Source organism: Pleurodeles waltl, chromosome 7 (genome assembly GCF_031143425.1).
Source record: "Pleurodeles waltl isolate 20211129_DDA chromosome 7, aPleWal1.hap1.20221129, whole genome shotgun sequence".
NCBI classification, from domain to species: Eukaryota; Metazoa; Chordata; class Amphibia; order Caudata; family Salamandridae; genus Pleurodeles; species Pleurodeles waltl.
This window is the reverse complement of record NC_090446.1, coordinates 1,142,636,307-1,142,654,868: the sequence shown is the minus strand read 5'-3', so window position 1 is coordinate 1,142,654,868 and position 18,562 is coordinate 1,142,636,307. Positions and strand designations below refer to the sequence as shown.

The 18,562-nt window shown below is 45.4% G+C and overlaps 1 protein-coding gene across 6 annotated transcripts in view; it reads left to right on the top strand.

Moving 5' to 3' along the window:
• EXOC7 (exocyst complex component 7) overlaps positions 1–18,562 on the top strand; it is a 319,087-nt gene that overhangs the window by 51,158 nt on the left and 249,367 nt on the right. For 5 of the 6 annotated variants that reach the window (XM_069200208.1, XM_069200212.1, XM_069200210.1 and 2 more), the window contains exon 2: positions 15,865–15,930. The exons of the other annotated variant lie outside the window; for it this stretch is intronic. In XM_069200208.1, the coding sequence (XP_069056309.1) occupies positions 15,865–15,930 (66 nt within the window). The remainder of the gene's footprint in view (positions 1–15,864; positions 15,931–18,562) is intronic. 6 annotated transcript variants of the gene reach the window in all.

The window sequence follows — 18,562 nt, the reverse complement described above, 5'->3', positions numbered from 1 at the left end:
AGGGAGGCGTAGGGTCATACCTTCTCTGCAGAGAAGCTCTGCGACTCTGGTCCTGGGCATCGGATTTGCTTAGTGGCAAACCATTTCGCTGGGGTTTTGAACATGTGTGCGGACAGTCTGTCGGCTCATCTTGACGGATCATGAGTGGCGTCTTCATCCAGACCTGGTCCTTTACATCTTCCAGGTGTGGGGGTATCCACAGATAGACCCGTTTGCCACTCAAGAGAACGTGCACTGCCCGTCGTTCTGCAGCCTCCAGTATCCGGTGCATGGAGCGCTGGGAGATGCGTTTCAGAGGTCCTGGTCCCGCCAGTTGCTTTACGCATTTCCCCCCATACCCTTGATCCCTTGGGTACTGAGGAAGATTTGCCAAGACCGGGCCCAAGTTATCTTGCTTGAGAGCTCCGGATTGGCCTAGAAAGGTATGGTACTCCGATTTTCTCCAACTCTCTCTGTGCCCTCCGCTTCGTCTCCCTTACAGGGCAGACCTCTTCTCGCAGTTGCAGGGGCAGGTTCTACACCCCCACCTCCAGAGCCTGCACCTTCATGCCTGGAGATTGAACGGGACAATCTGAGTACCTTTTCTCTCCCGCCAGAAGTGGTGGACGTTATTTTATCAGCCAGGCGACACTCCACCAAATCTATCTATGCTAGCAGGTGGGCTAAATTTGTGACTTGGTGTGGAGAGAGGCAAATTGATCCCTTACTTGCCCACTTATCGGACATTTTGTCATTTGTGCTATCCTTGGCACAGAGGGGTTGTGCAGTTGCGACTGTTAAGGGGTACTTGTCGGCACTGTCAGCCTTTCTGTGACCAACCCTCCTTGTTTACGTCCCCATTAGTGTTGAGGTTCATTGAGGGTCTAACAACAGGTTCCCTCCCACTCCATTTATTATGCCTCAGTGGAACTTGAACTTAGTGCTAACATTTCTGATGGGTTCTCCGTTTGAACCAATGCATTCATGTCCCTTAAGGTTATTAGTTTTAAAAACTGTTTTTCTAGTTGCCATTACATCAGCTAGGAGAGTGAGTGAGCTCCAGGCGCTTAGCGTGAAGCCCCCGTACACTTCCTTTTATGAGGGCAAGGTGGTGTTGAGGACCACGGCAGCTTTCTTACCGAAGGTTGTTACACCCTTTCATGTAGGACAGTCCATTACACTTTCCTCCTTCCATCCTCCGCCTCATTCGTCAAAGGAGGAGGAGAGACTACACTGACTAGATCCGAGAAGAGCATTGAGCTTCATCGTCGACAGGATGAGAGAGTTCAGACTGGAACATCAGCTCTTCGTCGGTTATGTGGGGAAGAGGAAAGGCATGGCGGTCCACAAGAGAACAATATCCAGGTGTGTCATTCTTTGCATCAAATTGTGTTATTCTCTGGCGAAGAAGGAACCTCCTGTTGGGATAAGAGCCCATTCCACCAGGGCTAAGCCGGCTTCTTCAGCCTTAGCTAGAGGTGTTCCTGTGGTTGACATCTGTAAGGCTGCAACTTGGGCATCCCTCCACACTTTTGCTAAGCATTATTGTTTGGATTCTGAAGTCAGGAGGGATGGCCATTTTGCACGGTCCGTGCTGCAGGATTTCTTGGTTTGACCATTCAGGCACCCACCTCCGAGTGCGGTACTGCTTTGGGACTCTATTCATTATGTGAGGAATCCACAGGTAGTTGTATCCATCAGAAGAACAAGTTACTTACCTTCGGTAACGCCTTTTCTGGTGGATACACTAGCTACCTGTGGATTCCTCACGGTCCCACCCGCCTCCCCATTGACTGGATGGTCTTATCAAGATTTCCTTGGGTGTGTATCTGTATATTATTATGTATATACTGTTTACACTAGCTACCTGTGGATTCCGATTTCCTTGGGTGTGTATCTGTATATTATTATGTATATACTGTTGCCATTGTTTATATATGTGATATATGTATGTTTTTATATATGGTGTGTGTGTGTGTGTATATATACAGGGATGTGGAATTCCTATCGCCCGGGACATCTTGTTTGGGGTCAAGGGCAACAAGTTTTTATGTTTACTTTGTCCTTGGGACAAGTAGGCCCAACCCCCTGCAGCACAAGCCCTTTGGTTGCCTGATTACAGAGAGTGGAACTCTCTGCATTTGAGGTAATGTGTTTCCAAAAACAATGCTGTTCGAACTTGTATTTATGGTTCATTATTTGAAAGCCTTCATTATTAGGGTGAGTGCTGTAAATAAATGCTTTAAGGTCACACTTCACTACTAACGTTGGTTCCAGTACAAAAAAAAAAAAAACGTGTATACACATGTTTGAAAAGTTTAGGCTATGAGGCTAAGTATAATGCTCCCAGAATGCTCTCTGATTATATGCAAATGAAGTGTCATTTAGTAAAATGTGTTGATGCATGCTAGTATTTCCCAAAAATATTTCTAATGGAAAATCAGTGTAACCCTTTTCAACACGATTATGGGAAGCATGAAAATAAACAAACATTGACAAAGCCAACTGATCTGACATATTTTTATAAGTCTTTTAGTTTCATCAATGCGTGTCTTGTTTTGACATGGCTTTTGTAACACTTTATTGTTGTGGGAGCTACCAGGCCCTCAACATTGTAACAAACGCTGGCAAACCCCCCGCCCAAAAAGTTTTTAACTCTAAAAGCACACCAGCGGCATAACAAAGGCCCCACAGCTGCCCTCCAGGGGGCCCCTTCAGCACAGCACCTGCCCTGAGTGAGTCTGGAGAGGGGGCTCCTCCATGTTCTTTACAAAGGGGCACCCTCCAGTTTCGTTACGTCACTGATTGCCACTGTAGTTCCTGACACTGAACAAAACTACTTTGTGTGGCAATATGCTCCTTGTGGAAGAGCAGAATGTGATCACTCACAGTAAAGCCGGCCGAAAGAGACAGAAATAGAAGTTTAATAAAAATAAAATGTCTTTGTTAACACCAGACCTAATTAGGGACCAAGACCCACATGTAGGTAGCTTTTTGCATGTCGCAAACAGCGACTTTCGCTGTTTGCGACATGCAAAAAGTACATTGCGATGCACAAACCCAGTTTTGCGATTCGGTAACCTGGTTACCGAATCGCAAAACGGGTTTGCGATTCGCAATTAGTAAGGGGTATTCCCTTCCTAATTGCGACTCGCAGTGCAATGTAGGATTGTTTTGTGACCGCGGGCGCAAACCAATCGCAGTTTGCACCCATTTCAAATGGGTGCTAACACTTTCGCAAAAGGGAAGGGATCGCCATGGAACCCCTTCCCCATTGTGAATGTCACTGTAAACATTTTTGCAGAGCAGGCAGTGGTCCTGCGGACCACTGCCTGCTCTGAAAAAATGAAACAAGAACGTTTCATTTTTCATTTATGTTATGCATATCGTTTTCCTTTAAGGAAAACGGGCTTCAATACAAAAAAAAAAATGCTTTATTGAAAAGCAGTCACAGACATGGTGGTCTGCTGTCTGCAGCAGGCCACCATCACTGTGAGGGCCGCCATTCGCGAGGGGGTCGCAAATTGCGACCCACCTCATGATTATTCATGAGGTGGGCATTTGCGAAGCCCTTGCGAATCACAGATGGTGTCAGGGACACCATCCTACATTCGGATTTGCGACTCGCAATTTGCAGGTCGCAAATCTGAACCTACCTACATGTGGCCCCAAATTCTTAAAGAAAGTCACAAAAGTGCACCCATGGTATATGTCGTACCCCTATAAAATATTTGTGAACTGTATTTTAGCATGGGTAAATACGATGTGTAGATTTGCTCATGTAAAAATCTATTGAGCATTTGCAAGTTCATTTTCCCTCCAGCCACTTTCTTCCCAACCCTGGAAGAAGTTCTAATTCTGCCATTGTCAGGAGTAAATGTCCAACCTTTCTTATTATGGGAAAATATTAGAGAGAAGCTGGTAAAAATCTTTAAAACATGCAGGTTAGTAGTTTTGCAGACTCAAAGGCATTCCAGCCCTAGAACTATTGCTTACTGCTTCCTCCAGCCCCAGTATGCAGACCTGCAGAAAGGTGGCAAAATAAGGAAATTGCTACAGTAGGGATTGAAACTGCAATTATTCAAGCCCTACTATGGTAGTAGCCCTGGCATAATCAGAGAGGCTATTATCAGAGCACTTACATAATGAGATTGCTGCCATAATTTGTCGCCACACTACATGGCACCAAAGGGACAAGTAGATCTTTTTACAGGACAAGTAGATTTGAGAAGCAACCTGTCCACTGGACAAGTAGATATTTTAATAAATTCCACATCCCTGATATATATATAGTTTTGTAGTTATGTATATAGTATTATGGAGATCATTTTAAATATGTATTGTTGGTGGTCACCTTTTCGCCTCAAAGGCATGTAAAAAATTGTGAAAACTGACGTCAGCACACCGGCGAGGACCTCTTATTGCCTGGATGATGTCAGATGGCATCGCGTGTGAGTCGGACAATTGTGACATCCTCGTTGTCGTGCAAAGCTAGAAGAAAAGTTCCGTCGGATGCTGGTGCATGGGGGATAATTAATTATGTGAGTAATCCACAGGTAGCTAGTATATCCACCAGAAAAGGCGTTACCGAAGGTAAGTAACTTGTTTGTTCGTTAATGACCTAAATGGTTGGATGACAGCAGAGTTGGTACCCTAGTTCTTTGGTAATCAATTTGGTTGCTCCCCTACCTTTTTGTTTTTTGCCTTACCGCATTTCCTCCCTGTTCCTGCTGGTTGGTTGCTTTTAGTTAGCTCCTCGAACTCCCAGTGCCTTCTTGTTGCTCTTGACTTTTGAGCTGATATCCCCTCTCCAACTGGTCTGTTGCTTCTCTGCCTTTCACCTCTTGGTGCCCCCTTCTCATTCCTGACTCCCCTGCCCCCACCTAACCCCATTTTGGCTGCTACAATTAAATTATTTTATAGTGTCCTGGTGTTGGCAAAGCCAGTAGCTGTGATCCGCTATGCTAAAACCATAGCAAATAATTAGAAAATGTTGATTTCTTTAGTTCTGAGCAGTTTCAGGGTGGCATCCACATTTTGTGATGTAACATGAAGATTCAGTGTGATGGCCTTTTGGAAACTGTAGATGACATTGTTTCTGTATGTTCTTCACTCTCATGATGGCTAGCACATTGTGTTGTGCAACATAGTGATGCACAATATTTTCTAATGATTTTCAATGCTTTTAGCGTGGTCCGTCATCACCATTGCCTTTCCGAATACCAGTGCATTATAAAAGCATGCAGTGTTGGCAAAGCCAATGCTGACGTCTCCAGTGCATTGGCAGAGTGAGACCAACTGGCTTTGCCACTGCTTGTTTGCTAATTGCTAGAATGTAAGGCCAAGTCCCTTTCATGCTGTGACTATAACTACTGGTGATTCTGATTAGTCTTTTGTTGAACATCTTGTCAGACTATGTCAGACTTGTTGACATACAGGGCAAGCGTCACTTTTTCAGCCCACACCTCTGCTGTAAAGTCTTTCAGCCAGGATTTTAAATTAGTCATTCATCTGGCAATGTCCTGCTGTAGGAACAAATGATCTCCTTCAGCCCAATAACCTGGACCAGATTTCCAACTGTGGAGTTAGTTTTATTGAAAAGCACACCCTCTCATATAAATGATATCTCAGTGTCTCTGTGGGTTAAATTTAGTGCTGGAGAAAAATGCTGGATTTAGAGAACGGGAAACTGACATTCTCCAAAGACTTAAATCACATTGCCCTTTTCAGTCTGTGTTTTTTGGTGACTGCCAACACTGATGCCCTTTTTTGCCAAACAAGGTTGTGTGGAAAATTGTGATGGGATAGAGATACAAAACATCCCAAGGTAGATATTGCAATATAGAAATTGTGGCTAATGTGAGTAGTGTAGGAGACATCTGATTCAAGAGCAGTGGAGGGGTTACCATCTTAAATTAATGCAGTGCAGCAACTGGACTTGTTGCTGCCAGAGGGATGAGGAAATGTGAAAGCAGTGGGCTTAGGTGAACAGAACAATATATAATGACTTTCGGTATAACTCTAGGGTAACTTTTAATATGTCACTAATTGGATGCATTCACTTTCTTATTTCCTGCTACACAATGTAAAATGTAAGCAGTACTCCGAGGCTTTCTTTGGACCAAATTGCACTACAAAGATTAGACGCTCAATGCTTATAACTATAATTCTAATTTTGCTAATTATTTGCAATAGTGATTTTTAAAAATCAAAATAGAAAGGAAATGGGACAAAGAAGACTAAATAGTAGTATGTTGTCAGAGCCTCGATGCAAACATTGTGCTGGTCATGTTTTCATATGTCGCAGTTGGGTTGAAAGAGCTATCTACCTAGTTGTACAAATAGAAAAAGGGAAGCGTCTTGTACAACAACCCCGTCTGCGCCCGTCTGCGCCTGGACCGCGCCCAGCGCCACGACCCCTGGCCCCCAGCATTCCCAAACCCCGCAGCACCGCTATGACCCCACCTCCCTCCACGCTCTCAACCCGGGACGCTCCAGAACCTGCTTCCAAGCCAACCCAAAACGCACTCATGGACCCTTCGCATGCCTTACCTGCAAGCATACCTTCCACCGCGACTGCACCCCGCCCGCCAGCCCACGCGCCAATAATCATCTCAAATGCATCCTCATCAACGCACGCTCCGTCCACAAGCACGCCATTGAACTATGGGACCTCCTGGACTCCACCGGACGTCGCCTTCATCACTGAGACCTGGATGAACGCCTCCTCGGCCCCTGACATCGCCATAGCCATCCCCGACGGCTACAAGATCACCAGGAGAGACCGCACCAACCAAGTCTGTGGAGGAATCGCCATCGTTTTCAAGGACTCCATCAACGTCACCACCTCCACCGAAGACACCCCCCTCGCCGCCGAACACATGTACTTCCAGATCCACACCGACCCCAGGACCACCCTCAGAGGAACTCTCATCTATAGACCCCCTGGACCACGCACCCTTTTCAGCGAATCCATCGCTGACTTCATCTCCCCGCACGCCCTAGCCTCGCCGGGCTACAACCTCCTCGGAGACCTCAACTTCCACCTGGAGCAGAACAACGACCCAAACACCACCACCCTGCTCGCCAACCTCGCCAACCTGGTCTCAAGCAACTGGTGAACACCCCCACCCACATCGCCGGACACACGCCTGACCCCATCTTCTCCGCCAGCAACCATGTATCCTTCAGCCACTCCTCCGTAATAGACTGGACCGACCACAGATGTGTCCACTTCTCCTTCAGACGCAAGACTCTCCACCTCCGCACACAACCCATCCCACACAGACATTGGAACAAAATCCCCACAGAACAGCTTCTCTCCACTCTCAGCGACAACCAAACCCACCTTCTCCACCGACCCCAACAACGCAGCCCTCAGCCTCACTCATTGGATCACCAACTGCGCGGACAACCTCGCACCCTTCAGACGCCTCCCAAGACAGACCAGCACCAGGAAACCTCAATGGTTCACAGACACCCTCAAGGAATCCAAAAAAACCTGCCGTACCCTCGAGAAAGTCTGGCGCAAAGACCACACCGTAGAAAACATATCTGCCCTCAAAAACGCCACCCGCGAACACCATCAGCTGATCCGCGCCACCAAAAGAACTTCCTTCACAGACTGGACAAGAACACTCGCAATAGCAAAGAACTCTTCAACATCGTCAAAGAGCTCTCCAATCCTAACGCCAACTCCAACTCCATCACGCCCTCACAAGACCTCTGCAACTCCCTCGCTACCTTCTTCCATCGTAAGATCACCGACCTACACGACAGCTTCGGACACCAGAACCTACAACCCCAGCCATCACCCTCAACGCCTGGACTCACATCAGTACGGAGGAGACCAAAGTTACCATGAACACCATCCACTCCGGTGCCCCCTCGGACCCCTGCCCACACTTCATCTTCAACAAAGCCGACGACATCATCGCCCCTCATCTCCAGACTATCATCAACAGCTCGTTTGCTTCTGCCACCTTCCCCGAGAGCTGGAAACATGCGGAAGTCAACGCCCTCCTGAAGAAACCTACTGCGGACCCCAGCGACCTGAAGAACTTCCGCTCTCGCTCCTCCCCTTCCCTGCCAAAGTCATCGAGAAGACCGTCAACAAGCAACTGACCAATTTCCTTGAAGACAACAACCTACTCGACCCCATCCAGCCCGGATTCCGAGCCAACCACAGCACAGAAACCGCCCTCATCTCAGTCACAGACGACATCAGATCTCTGATGGATAACGGAGAAACAGTCGCCCTCATCCTCCTCGACCTCTCGGCGGCCTTCAACACCGTCTGCCACCGAACCCTAATATCCCGCCTGCGCTCCACCGGTATCCAAGGACAGGCCCTGGACTGGATCACTTCTTTCCTCTCTAACCGCTCCCAAAGAGTCTACCTCCCTCCGTTCCACTCAGACCCCACCGAGATAATCTGCGGCGTCCCACAAGGCTCCTCGCTCAGCCCGACTCTCTTCAATATCTACATGAGCCCCCTCGCCGACATCGTACGCAAACACAACATCAACATCACCTCCTACGCCGACGACACTCAGCTGATACTTTCCCTCACCAAGGACCCCACCAGCGCAAAGACCAACCTGCAAGATGGAATGAAAGACGTCGCAGAATGGATGAAACTCAGCCGTCTGAAACTGAACTCGGACAAAACAGAAGTCCTCATCCTCGGAAATACCCCATCCGCCTGGGACGACTCTTCGTGGCCCACGGCCCTTGGCACCCCACCAACCCCCTCAGACCACGCACGCAACCTCTGATTCATCCTGGACCCACTTCTCACCATGACCAAACAAGTCAACGCCGTATCATCTTCCTGCTTCCTCACTCTCCGCATGCTCCGAAAGATCTTCCGCTGACACCAGAAAAACTGTGACCCACGCCCTCGTCACAAGCCGCCTGGACTATGGAAACACCCTATAGCGGTGGTTCCTGCGGAAAATCCAGAAACTTCTTCAGCGAATACAAAACGCCTCCGCCCGCCTCGTCCTCGACATACCCCGCAACAGCCACATCTCTGCCCACCTGAGACACCTGCACTGGCTTCCCGTCAACAAAAGGATCACCTTCCGGCTCCTCACCCTCGCACACAAAGCCTTCCACAACAAGGGACCCGAATACCTCAACCGTCGCCTCAGTTTCTACACGCCCACCCGCCAACTTCGCTCCGCCAACCTCGCACTTGCCGCCATCCCTCGCATCCACCGGACCACGGCAGGTGGGAAATCCTTCTCTTACCTGGCGCCCAAGACATGGAACTCCCTCCCTGCCAACCTCAGGACCACCCTGCATTCCGGAGGCAGCTCAAAACCTGGCTCTTCGAGCAGCAGTAATCCCCCCTCCCCTAGTGCCTTGAGACCCTCACGGGTGAGTAGCGTGCTTTATAAATGTTTTTGATTTGAACATTTTAATTGTGTTAAAAAAAGTAGGAGCAAGTAGACCTATTAGTCACCATTGGCTATCCTTTTGTTGTATTCATTTGGTTATTTTGTGTCATTGCTGCAGTTCTTCTCTTAAAATGGATAGTTTTAGGATATTTATGTGATATCTTTTTTTTTGGTGGAGTGACTGCAGAATTCCAAAACTATATTTGACTGAGGGTCAATATCTTAAAATGACAAGGAAGCTGCTGGGGTGCAGGCTTGAGTTTAAGGCTCCGACTCCTTGTCCTTAAGACGAACAACATACGTATCATGGTACAAGTTTGAGTGAAAGTGTTTGTGGTGAAACAGCACAAAATAATAAAGATACAAATTGGATTTTGCACAAATGCTATGCTTAATCTAAGCCAAGGAGTAAATGGAAGTCAGCAGATTTACAAAAAGAGGGCTCTGAGTTGAGCACCAAGTTGTTCCCAAGACGAAGGTTCCACTTACTGGATTTGGGAAATAAATGACGATCAGACCATGTTGTTTCACGTCAACTTATGTTATGATAGGAAATCTGCGTCGGAGTAACCATACTTGTAATGCATTATGGCATGTTGCCTGTCTGTGCCCCCTTTTATTCCTGTCTGGAAGCTAACTATGAAACCAGCATCCTGGCAGGGACAACAGCTGCCAGCACAGCGGGGAACAATACCGCTAATGTAACCACTCTAGTCACCGAAGCTGCCACATGACTGGGACAATAGAAGCACCAATAGCTGCCATCAAGTCAGAGCTAAAAGTACACAAAGCTGTAATGAAAGCGGGGACCAAAGCTCCCACTATATGTTATGTTATGTTATAACAGCTTATAGCGCCTAAATCCTGCCCGAACGCCTCGTAGCGCTTTATGTACATAACGGCAAGGTGTCATCATCTTACGGTCCAATGGAGATTAGACTTTAAAAAGCCAAGTTTTTAAGGCCTTCCTAAACAAGGTCTCTTGGGATGTCGATCTAATACTAAAAGGAAGGCTATTCCAGAGAGTGGCACCCTGATAGGCCAAAGATCTTCATCCCCATCTCACTCTCTTTATTTTAGGTACCGTGGCCAGCATCGCTGAAGAAGATCTGAGTGGTCTGGTCGGAGTATATATCGATGCCAGGGTTTTGAGCATTTCAGGGCCATGATTAAATATAGATCTATGAAAATGGCTTTGTCTTAAACTGAATTTAACGAGGCCGTTGGCAGTTAGGTGCTATATAAACCTTTATAACATAACATAACATAACACTGGCAGCCAATGTAGGGTTGAAATTGCAGCCCGAATAGAGTGATGTTTAGGGGTGTTAAAAAGAAGACGTGCGGCTGCATTTTGCACCCTCTGCAGCCTCTGGATTACATATTTTGGTGCTCCTACCAACAGAGCGTTCCCGTAGTCAAGACAAGAGCCTATCAGAGCCTGGATCACCAGTCTCCTAGCAAGTGGAGGAAGTATTGTTATAACCTTCCTCAAGATTCTAAGCAGAGCAAAGGAGGTTCCAGCTATTCTATTTACATGTTGTGACATGGAGAGTTGAGGATCCAACCATACTCCAAGACTCTTAATAATAGATTTAGGGGGGGGGAGATTAAGATCTCCAATCAATGATCTAGGATTGATGGAGGAGGCTTTTTGTGATCCAAAGAACATGACTTCTGTCTTGTCATCATTGAGCTTTAGTTTACTTCCTGACATCCAAGTCGCAATTGCTTTTAAGCACGGACCCACTGCTGTATTCATGTCCGGATAGGAATAAAAAAAGGAGACAATTAGTTGAGTGTCATCTGCGTAAGACACCAGCTTAAGTCCATATGATTCGATAATTTCTGCTAAAGGTTGCATGTAAACATTAAAAAGTAATGGGCTCAAAGCAGAGCCCTGTGGAACTCCGCAACTACTGAAGCAACATACAGGAAAGGGACACTACCTGTAACAACATAACTGACCACAATATTAACCACAGCTACCACCAAGGCAGCAACAAGAGTGGTCACAATAGCTTCAACCCCTGCGGGGGCCGGCGCAGTAACATGAGGAGCCATAGACCAAGTCAAAACCGCTGCAACCACTGCCACAGTAGCAACAACAGCTGCATCAATATTGTGAATCACAGCTGTGATGATCACATCAGTAACCACAAAAAAGGCCACAGCTTCCACAGCAACAGGGGCAACCACAGGTGCAACAGTAGGGGCCAGAGGATCAACCTCAGCAGATTGACCAGTTCATTTTTAAGTGCAACATACGACATCCAGTGGTTTCTTTTGCCGACGCAGGTGTTTGCTAAGGGTGGGAGTAGCGACTAGCACCTCAGTTATTTAAGCAGGAAAGTCTTAATTGCTATTCTAAAGATCATGTAACTGGGGCTTTGTCTTAAGAGCAAAGAGTGGTTATTCCAAAGTGGAGAGCCTTTGTTATGAAAAGAATGATCCGCTTAGGTTTTTATTCTGGGTATGTGCAACAGTGATTGGCCTGCATATCTTTGGGGGTGGCGGGTATTCTTTGAGGACAGTAGTGCTTAAGGTGGAGATTGGCATCCAAAGTGGCTTCATTAAAACAGGTTTTATGCATCAAAAAGGACCTTAAATTAGATCCTTTGTTCCATAGCCAACCAATATGGACTTCCACACTTGGCCTTGAATTACAAACTAGTTTCACCACAAAGTTCTGAATGCGTTGCATCGTTGCGTATTTGGGATAACGGTAGGCCCTTGTATACAGCATTACAGTTGTCTGGTTTGTTCATGATGCAATCAGATACTGTGGTTTGCCGATATTCTCTATGGAGAAAAGTTTGCATTTTCCTCAGCACTTTCAGCAGGAAAAACCAAGTAGTAGTACAAACGTTTTATATAGTAATTGAAGTCCAGGTCACATTTATGGCCAGAATTGATGAATTATGCATGGAAGCACACCACAGATAGTTTTAACAGTTGAAACAGTTTCCCTCCGCCCAACAGTAGGAGCTCAGCTTTTTCTGCATTGAACTTTAAAATGTTGAAACCCATTCACTGATGACAATTGTCCCAAACAGCTAACCACACTTACTGCTGAGCTATATAGAGCTTGCAGCCATATTGCAATCTTGGTGTCGCTCATGAAAGATAATGTAGAAGAGAGACTGATCATAAAGATTAAATAACATCAGATAGAGAGAGGAGCCCTGAGGCACACCACAGCTAAATGAAACACTGGAAACCCGAAAGTTGGTTAATGGTAATGTTAAAGAACATCCTGTACTAAAATGTCACAAACCAGTTCCATACCATGTTCATGAAACCCTATTCGCCTAGCTTTTTCAGGAGTTCTTGGTGGTGTACCAGATCAAAACCAGTGGAAAGGTTCAGGAATATCAATTCAATGGTGTCATCTTTATCTGGAATACCTCTGATTTCATCTGTTGTAGCAACCTCATTGCCTCTGCCTGGGTGGAAAGCCATCTACAGTCCTCCAACAGTTTGCCCTCTCCAAGGAACTTTAACAGTTTATTAGCTACTAGTTTTTCCAGCAACTTAGTTATTTTTGGTAGTTTTTGTTATCAGAAGCATTCAAATTATTATGATTATTATGATTATTATTATTATTATTATGATTATGATTATTATTATTAGTAGCAAGGATACCACCTCTTACTTCCAGGATCCTGTAAGTGTGCCAGAACAGCTCAGTGATCTTACCTGAATTGACTGGAGATGGCTCTTGAAGTACTGTAAGGGGGGGGGGGGTCATTGCGGGAACACTATTTTATAGTGGGTAGGAGTGGACACAACTAATGTGTCTTAAGCAGTATGAAATCGGACCACACTCAATGGTTATCATTCTGCAAAGTGGGTTAAATATTTCCTACTGTTAAGTCACTGTTTCTTTTTTATTTCCTCGTAATTTATTAGATTTTTCTATGAGAAAATGGTTTCTAGCTGTTTAATAACTTCCATGTGGAAGGCAGAGCTCCCAAAATAACATGGGGTTAAAAAGTTTCTAATCATGGTAAATAATTACAAAGAAGTTATCTTGGTTATTCGGGAACCGGCTTCTAGCTGGAATGTGACTGTAATCTTTCAACTGAAGCTTAAAGTGCTGGTGATTGGAGGGGAGTATTTACTCCTTTACTTCCTTTCTGATTGTTCAGTGTGGATCTTCTTCCTTCTGGCTTCCTTCCTAAACTGGCGTTTTCTTAAGGAGGCCGTTTTTGTTCTTGAAGACCCTAGCGCCCCCTAGACTCTTTGACACCCACAAGGTTAGATGAAGCAGAGTCTACATCATACTTCTTCTCAAAAAGGTTATGGTCTGCGAGTAGCTTTGGTAAGATTAGCTTGATAGGCTTTTTTCAGACCATAACTTAAATGGCATTTTTTATTAATTTTAGGATTGTGATCTTTGGAAGAATACAAAAGATCTTTAATGGCATAAAAGAATGATTCATGCATCCTAACGAAGAACAGCCTCTTAGTCTGGCCTATATTTCTGATGCAGAGACTAAGTTCAGCTGGTGCCCTGCTTCATGGATAGGCACATTAACGTCCCAAGATAAAGCACAAAAGGGCCTGGCATTTAGAAAGGTACAAGCAAGTGGGATAGTAGCATCTTCATTGTTCAAATTAAAGTCATCAACAACATTTGTCTTCAGGTGCCATAAGATGACCAAAAGTATGCACTAGTGTGTCTTATTATACTTGCTCACCTTCTGGAGTATGATATACCACTGTAATTGTTAATTTGATGCCAACTCACTTCTCTAAAGTGGTATGTCTGGCCAGTTATTACTCCAAGCTAAAAGCCTGGTGCTGATGAGGTTCTCTTTATAGACCATAGCTATTCATCAACCTGTTTGCCTGCATCTGAGTTGTGATATAATTTTATAGTCATCTGGTAAGGCATCAGCTATGTCAGGAACCTACTGTTCCTTACTGAAACATGGCTACATTCACCTCTTTGCTCTTCTCTGGGTTGTGATAGAATGTTATTGCCATCTGGTAAATGGATGTAAGGAAGAGGCAGTGGACAGATGCAGCCATGTTTCAGTAAGGAACAGAAGGTTCCCTATATAGTCCATACGTACCTGGTAGATTTTCTGTCAGTGTTTTGACAAGCGTTGTCCATTAAGTAGAGTAGCTGCTAGAGATAGATTTGGTAGAGATGAAAAAGCAACAGGCTGATAGCTGAAGCCTAGATAATTTCCTGCTTTACGTTTACTGCTTTAGTAACTGAGGCAGGACACAGCTGTGTCTTGCTTCAAGTGTCTTCTCTATCCAGCATCGGCAGCTGAAGCAAATCAGGAGCACGCAGTTGAAGATATGCTTAACAAAATCTGTTAATTGCATGTGTGTAAAAGAGTCTGCATGAGTGAGTCTGTGACGGGTGTAGTGGGCGAGAACAAGTGAAAGCCACTGACAGTGTGTAACTGTGTGTGAGAATGACTGTGAGTGAGAATAAGTTTGAGCACGTGCATGTCAGTTGGCAGGCATATTCGAGATAATTCTTGGTATATGGGACATGTGTCAAAATACTGCATTGGCATACTGGATGTAATTCTTGGCATTTCAGGCACCTGTAGAAAAATGCTGGTATTGACATTCTGGATGTAATTCTTGGTAAAAGAGGTACCCCTGGCAAAATATTGACACTAGCATATTCGTAGTAATTCAGTATTTTGCAGGATGACAAAATGCTGGCAGGCTGAAGGCAACTCTTGGCATAAAAAAGGTACTCTTGGCAAAATACTGGTGTTGGCACTCTAGAGATAATAATTGGCATGTAGGGCATCCATGGCAAAATTGTAGCTCTGGAGGTGTCCGGGTTCGAGGATGATTGCTCCATGATGCTAAAGGCCGTGCCCTTGCATTTGTCTAGATTAAGGTGGCCTGGGCTAGGCTAACAGAATTTATGGCCTCACTCTGAGGTGTGACTGTTCTTGCAAAGCCCCTAAGTTCTTAGTCTGACAAGGATGTTTAGCTTGTGGATATGTGAAGGATGTGTGGAAAAGACCCCTGCATGTGTCCTCTAGAAATTCAGGATCTTGTACTGCTATGGAGGACCATTAGGGAGGACCTGGCCTGGTAGTTTGGGCTGTACTGTTTCCATGAGTAATGGGGTCAAGACTGTTTTGTATATTGCTGGGTCCAAACTGATGGTGAGCAATGGGCTGCTAGCCCGAATAATTGCCAATAGTTTGACATATTTCCACCATTCATCCCATCACCTTTTGTGTGTTTCATAATATAAAATGACGCTAGCCAGTGAGAGAATATTACGAGACTGGTGAGTGATGAAAAATTGGGTGGGGCAAAGGTCCTGTAAAAAGTATTGAGGGTACTGTAAAACGTGACTGTCATACAACCGAGTGCGCTATGATAGTCTGCTGTGAGGCTGGGCTGAAGGGGTGGTGAGGTGACATTTACACTGCCCATACATGATCCTTTCTTGTATTCTTACCTCAGTGTTTCCTTTGTTCTCCTATAGGAGGAGGAGACCTTGTCCTTTATCAAAGACAGTCTGGAAAAAAGTGATCAGTTGACTAAAAACATGGTAAGCCCAACTGGTGTTATCTTTCTTGTTTTTGCTGGGCATTATAGTTGCTGTGTAACCTGTGTGATGTGTAAAGACTATACTATATAAATCACTGGGGTAGGGGCTCTCACCTTCTTCTTCTATTTGTTCCTTGTCTTCCTCTTGCCAATCTTTCAACAAGGAAGACCATGAATTGAAACTCTAAGTGATCCCACATGATTGGATCATTGCTACAAAAAGAATATAAAGGAAATGTTTTCATTTTGCGGACTTTATGCTGTGCTTATTATGCTGAAGGACATTTTGCGGCCTGCACTGTAGCACTTAGTTAAATAGTGTTGCAGTTGTAGGTGACAAAATGCCCGTTAGCAGGGTGAGGAGGCCAGCAGGAGTATGTGGAGGGCACCCAGGTAAAAAACTAAAAACAAAAAAGGCAGTCACCACATTGTAAACACCGCCCTCAAGTGTTTGTGTTCGACCTGCAGTGAAATGCCTGCAAATCGATATTTTCTTTTAATCAAGAGCCAAAATATTGAATTGAAGAATTGACCTTTTTGTTAGATGGTTGTCAGGAGTCACCACAGACCTCAATCATATCTGCTAAGCATGTTAACATTTTTTGACAGTTACATTGTCGAGTAGACATGATATTTTGTATGCAATTTGGTGCACAAATATGAGGGGACAGCAGTTATGTGTCTGAAATGGGGCAAGCTGCTTCACATATTAAAGATGTCTTTGAGAGGCACAGGAGGAATTCGTAAGGTAAGTGAGTAGCACTGCAACTGTACTATGAAAAAGACTAGTGTCTTAGCAACCACCCTACATTAAGTAACCAGAAGTTTTAATTTTTGTGTGCAATATCTTTATTAAGAATTTCCAACCCAGAAACAAAAACACAAATTTCTGCACTTTATTGCTGCAAGCCAATTGCACCTATGTCCTAGCGTGTGTACAGGATTAAGCAATATCCCAGACCTGGCAGCAGTCCTACCTTCTGCCTCACTATTGCATCATATCCCATGGGCCAAGCAGATTTAAGGCACCCCCCCTCCCCATCCAGGGTTGCCAGATCTATTCAAATGTTTTCAGGCAGCCTCTACTTGCAAAAATATGCTTTTCAATCATAGAACACCAGTCCATGTCCATTTTCCATGGTTCTAAGTCTGGTAGGATCAGTGCACCCCATTCCTGAACCACATTTCACCTCACAGCCATCAGACCCACTCTACAGCAGAGTTTTGTGTAGTGCTGCATGTTTACCTCTCCCAAAATATCAAGGATCTCCATTTTTTTTTTTTTACTGGGGGGGGGGGGGGGAGGCTGGAAGCCAGTTATATCTGTATGGTAAAATTCTATCGCTAGCCCTAATTGCTTAAGGTCTGGTCAGTTCTACATCATATGTATGATATTTCACCTCTGCCCGCGGTTCCATAATTGGCGATCGTTCACAGTGCAGCAAATGCTGGCCAGAAGCAATCTAGTTAGGTATGCCCTGTGCAGAATCTTTACCTGCACCAGCATGAAGCCATCCAGGATGGCCACTTACCGTGGTGTGGCTTTTGCTTCCTCCCATTCCCCTACTTTGAAAAGACCCAAGTCTTCCTCCCATTTCTCTTTAGAATCCACCCGGCAATCACTTCCTCCCATTCCCCCACTTTGAAAGGACCCAAGTCTTCCTCCCATTTCTCTTTAGAATCCACCTGTGGGTCTGGGGTATTGTGTATTGTTTGATATAGCTTTCTGTGGAATCCCTTATGCCAGCAGTCTATCCTCCAGAGGTGATGCGTCAACAAAGGTAGCGCCTATTGGGACATGTGTCTTCAGGGCATGACGTAATTGCAAGTACCTAAAACCCTTGAATTCTGCCATGTCGAATTCCCCTTTTGGGGCACCATCCCTCCACATACCCCCCAACTTGCTGAACCCAATTAAGTCCCATTGCCCAAATCCCTGTAAGTTTCCCACCTCCCTGAGCATATTGCCATCCCACAATGTAGTTTCTCTCAATAGGATCAGTACCCATTTTAAGCATCAGTGTTCTGTCCTATGCCCCGACAATCATCCGAGTGTGTTGGGAAGTGAATCCTGGGTCCCCTGCCTACACAGTGCTGTTTGATATGCCATAGTGCCCATTTTAGGTTTGTCCACACTCAGTGAGGGCTTGTCCCATTTGGCAAATGCCCATTTGTTAATTACTGTTAATTTAGAGCCCCTGTGATATGCTTGTTTGTCAGTAACAGTAATCCCATCCCCCAGTGCACTCACTTGGTTAATTTCCCCAGGGCGATTCTAGCTGGCTCTCTATCCCAAAGCTGCCTCTACCCCAGAAAGAGCTCCGTCAGTATCCATTAGGAAGGGCATATGTGAATTTAGGCAGGGAGACCATCTTCAGGTTTGAAGCGCTGTCTAAGAGAGATTGTGGCTGGCCGCTCCATGAAACCCCAGAGTCTATAGAAATTTGGTGCCGTAGGTCACTCGGTGACAACTGCACCAACAGTGGATACAGTACCAATTTCCCTCCATGTGATGCGGAAGCTAGAATAATCCCTAAATCAGTCCAACATGATCCAGATGTAATCCTTTTTTTTTAAGCATAACCACAACTGTGGCCGTGAAGAGGATGTATTGAAGTGCCCCTGTCTTTTGT